General features: G+C 42.1%; 1 protein-coding gene across 1 annotated transcript; it reads left to right on the forward strand.

Moving 5' to 3' along the window:
* The first annotated feature begins 824 nt into the window (after positions 1-824).
* Positions 825-3273, forward strand: LOC141772268 (tripartite motif-containing protein 16-like). The gene has a single exon (XM_074643074.1). It carries the CDS (start codon positions 1030-1032, stop codon positions 2695-2697), a length of 1668 nt encoding a protein of 555 aa, XP_074499175.1. The 5' UTR covers positions 825-1029; the 3' UTR covers positions 2698-3273.
* Positions 3274-4329: the final 1056 nt, after the last annotated feature.

Consider the following 4329-nt stretch of genomic DNA (forward strand, 5'->3'; position numbering starts at 1 on the left):
GGCAACGTAACAGTCGGCCTTCATCGCTGCTGGTTCTTTGGTGTTTGATTGGTGTGTCTGCGTCTTTAATAATTTTAAGGGTATGATGAAAATAACACATTTGAGTGTGATCTCTGTTGATTAGCTGTGAAAAAGCAGCAAAAACCCCCAAACAAACAAAAGTTTATCCATGTTACAGATTCATTGATTCTTATTAATCAACAAATTAACTGCAGAAGCAGCTGATCTGGTTCAATCATGTCTTTCTGGATTCAGAGTTGTAGCAAAAAACTTGTTTGATCAGTAAAAGAAAATTGAACTGAATTTGAGGATGAGTCAGAGAAATATGGAGCCATCACCAAGAAGTATTTTAAAACTAAAAACTTAAATGTTTTCAAATGTGGAGCAGGTTTTAACCGAGGCTTCGTTGTAAAAGAGGAAACAGAGGATATGTTCCAAATCGCATACTTTTGACTTTTAGTACATACTGCAGCTGTCCTTACAAAGTACGCACTGTTGCATGCAGTATTGGGAGATACTACCTCGCCTTGACCTTTGACCCTCTTGCTCATATATCTGCTGCACAGAGGATTGTGGGTCAGAATAGCCAGAAAAGCATGCTTACTTGCATTCTGCAAAATGTGACCAGATGTAGTAGGACATCCTGGTATTTTTGGCATACTGCATTTGACATACTGTGTATTGGGACATACTAAATCTTTTTCTGTCATACTAAATAGTATGGTAGTGTGGGTACTGGAACGCACAGAGTTAAAATTCACAAGCTCCGCTTCCTGGATTGAATCATAGCCTGACAACTCCTCCCTCCTCCTCCTGCTCTCAAACACAGACTGCTCCACGCTGTCGGTTTATTTCCTTGTTCTCTCCCCTTCAGATCTACAGTTTGAAGACGGGTGTAACCAACATGGTGGTGAAGTGCAAGAGCTGACACGCCCCATTCACTGCATAACACATGTTGTTTAGATCAGAGCTCAAACTAGTTTCAGTTATAGGGAAGTGAAACTCCGACAGTCGTTACTGAGAGGTGAAATGGCGCAGAAAGGAGTTCAGCTGGATCGGGAAACCTTCTCTTGTTCCATCTGTCTGGATCTACTGAAGGATCCGGTGACTATTCCCTGTGGACACAGCTACTGCATGAACTGTATTAAAAGCTTCTGGGATGGAGAGGATGAGAAGAAGATCCACAGCTGCCCTCAGTGTAGGCAGACCTTCACACAGAGGCCTGTCCTGCTGAAAAGCACCATGTTAGCAGTTTTAGTGGAGGAACTGAAGAAGACTGGACTCCAAGCTGCTCCTGCTGATCACTGCTATGCTGGACCTGAAGATGTGGCCTGTGATGTCTGCACTGGGAGGAAACTGAAAGCCTTCAAGTCCTGTCTGGTGTGTCTGGTCTCTTACTGTGAGAAACACCTCCAGCTGCATTACGATGTGGCTCAATTAAAGAAACACAAGCTGGTGGAGCCCTCCAAGAAGCTCCAGGAGAACATCTGCTCTCGTCACGATGAGGTGATGAAGATGTTCTGTCGTACTGATCAGCAGTGTATCTGTTATCTCTGCTCTGTGGATGAACATAAAGGCCACGACACCGTCTCAGCTGCAGCAGAAAGGACTGAGAGGCAGAGAGAGCTGGAGGTGAGTCGACTCAACATCCAGCAGAGGATCCAGGACAGAGAGAAAGATGTGAAGCTGCTCCAACAGGAGGTGGAGGCTGTCAGTCGCTCTGCTGATAAAGCAGTGGAGGACAGTGAGAAGATCTTCACCGAGCTGATCCGTCTCATGGAGAAAAGAAGCTGTGATGTGAAGCAGCAGGTCAGATCCCAGCAGAAAACCCAAGTGAGTCGAGTCAAAGAGCTTCAGGAGAAGCTGGAGCAGGAGATCACTGAGCTGAAGAGGAGAGACGCTGAGATGAAGCTGCTCTCACACACAGAGGATCTCAACCAGTTTCTACTAAACTGCCCCTCACTGTCACCACTCAGTGAATCTACAACCAGCATCAATATCCATCCTCTGAGCTACTTTGAGGACGTGACGGCGGCTGTGTCAGAAGTCAGAGATAAACTACAGGACGTTCTGAGAGAGAAATGGACAAACATCTCACAGACAGTGACTGAAGTGGATGTTTTACTGCCACAACCAGAGCCCAAGACCAGAGCTGGGTTCTTAAAATATTCACAAGAAATCACACTGGATCCAAACACAGCATCCACGTATCTGTTATTATCTGAGGGGAACAGAAAAGCAACATTAAAGCAACAAAATCAGTCTTATTCTAGTCACCCAGACAGATTCACTGGATGTCATCAGGTCCTGAGTAAAGAGAGTCTGACTGGACGTTGTTACTGGGAGGTGGAGTGGAGAGGTGGAGGAGTTTATGTAGCAGTCGCATACAAGAGTATCAGTAGAGCAGGGAGGAATGAATGTTGGTTTGGATTCAATGACAAATCTTGGGCGTTAGATTGTGACAAAAACAGTTATACATTTTTGTACAACAATGTCAAAACCCCCGTCTCAGGTCCTCAGTCCTCCAGAGTAGGAGTGTACCTGGATCACAGTGCAGGTATTCTGTCCTTCTACAGCGTCTCTGAAACCATGACTCTCCTCCACAGATTCCAGACCACATTCACTGAGCCTCTCTATGCTGGACTTAGGCTTTGTTACAATTTTGGAGACTCTGCTGAGTTCTGTAAACTGAAATAGACAGAAGTCATTTAAGGGTTCAATTCTGTGTTTTAAGTCTTAAACTCATGTTGTCTCCATGTTTGTTGCTGAGAGCTGATTGTTGTGTCATTTCTTCACTGCAAAGAGATCAGCTGTCAATCAAACATTATGGTGGTACTTTGACCTCTTCTCATCAGTTGTTCTGTAAATGTTTGAGTGTCTTCAGGTGGCGCTCCTTCCTGTGTCTGTTTCACTGCTCATGATGCTGTTTGTTCACCTGAACTGATATTTCTCTGCATGAATATATAAACTTCTCTGTGCTCTAAAAGATATTTTTTTCTTTCCGCTTTGTATTGACATTTATTTGTATGGCAGACCTATGAGCTTTATAAACCTGTAATTATCATGATCATAATCAATAAGGAGATCCTTCATTATTCTCGTTCACATCGCTGAGATTCTGGTCAAACAAACTGATTGTGTTGATGAAGTGAATCTGAACATGAGATCATTGAACAAGAGTCATTTAACAGACTTTACTGATGGGATGTGTGAACAAACTGAAGGTTTATATAATCAATAAACAAATATGAACAGAGTATTTTCTTCCTGTCTTCATTCCAGGGTATCAAAGAAAGCTGATGGAGAAAATGTGAAACTAATATGAGAGAATAACTGAGGCAGTTTTTCCTCCTGAAACACCACAAAGTCCAGTGTTCATGTTTAGAGTCAGTCAGTCTCTGTCCTTTCAAATAAAACAGTTTGTCACAGAGAAATGAGCAGAGTTTTCTATCAATTGCTGCTTTTTTTCTCTTTATTTTCTTTGTGCACTTAGTCAATAAAGAGGATTTATTACACAGACTTAAAAACTGTTAAAATAGTAAAAATTAATTGGGTCAAGTTTGGGTGTGAGGAGGTTTTGTTGAGTCCTGACACACATGAGACAACAGATATTGTGTAGATGATTCTCTACATTTGGTTCCAAATATTTCAATGTTGTTTAATCAGAATTCAAGACATCAGAGAAAATTTAACCTACAGACTCAAATCTCACATTCCCAATTACTATTTACAACCTGAGAGCTGATGTTATAATAATATTTGTAAAGTGGAAACTCCTCTCTACCATCTTTCCCGTGTGACCTGAATGCAGCATCAGTGTTACAGGGTGTGACTCCTGTGAACAAACTGACATAGTGTGATATTACATAGATTTAAATGTCTCTTTACTGATGTTGTCTGAAGCTGCCAAAGGCTCAGTGAAGATTTGACACGTCTTCCTGCAGTGAACATCACAGCAGGTTAACAAGAGAAATGTGAAACCTGATGCACAACACAAGAGGGCGCCCTCATCCTGCTAACCAGGGATGTAGTGGAGGTTAAAGCACCTCTACTCAGTTTGTCTGCATGTTTTAAACCATGTTTTAAGCCCATCAGAAACTTTCTTATGTCTCATACATCATGGTCAGGGGTGTGGGACTTCTGTTAGTCAAAGTGAATTCTCCTTTTTTAGTAAAAACAAAACCCCAGAAATGAGTGATTTTCCTGGTGGTAGTTTGGCTTGTGTCCCTCACTAACCGAGGCGTTTACTGTATGTCCTCCTTCATTTCACTTTTTAAAACCTCACCTGTGTTTTTAATGTTTTAACACTGTTTGAGCATATTTTCTACT

Source organism: Sebastes fasciatus, chromosome 8 (assembly GCF_043250625.1).
Source record: "Sebastes fasciatus isolate fSebFas1 chromosome 8, fSebFas1.pri, whole genome shotgun sequence".
Taxonomy (NCBI): Eukaryota; Metazoa; Chordata; class Actinopteri; order Perciformes; family Sebastidae; genus Sebastes; species Sebastes fasciatus.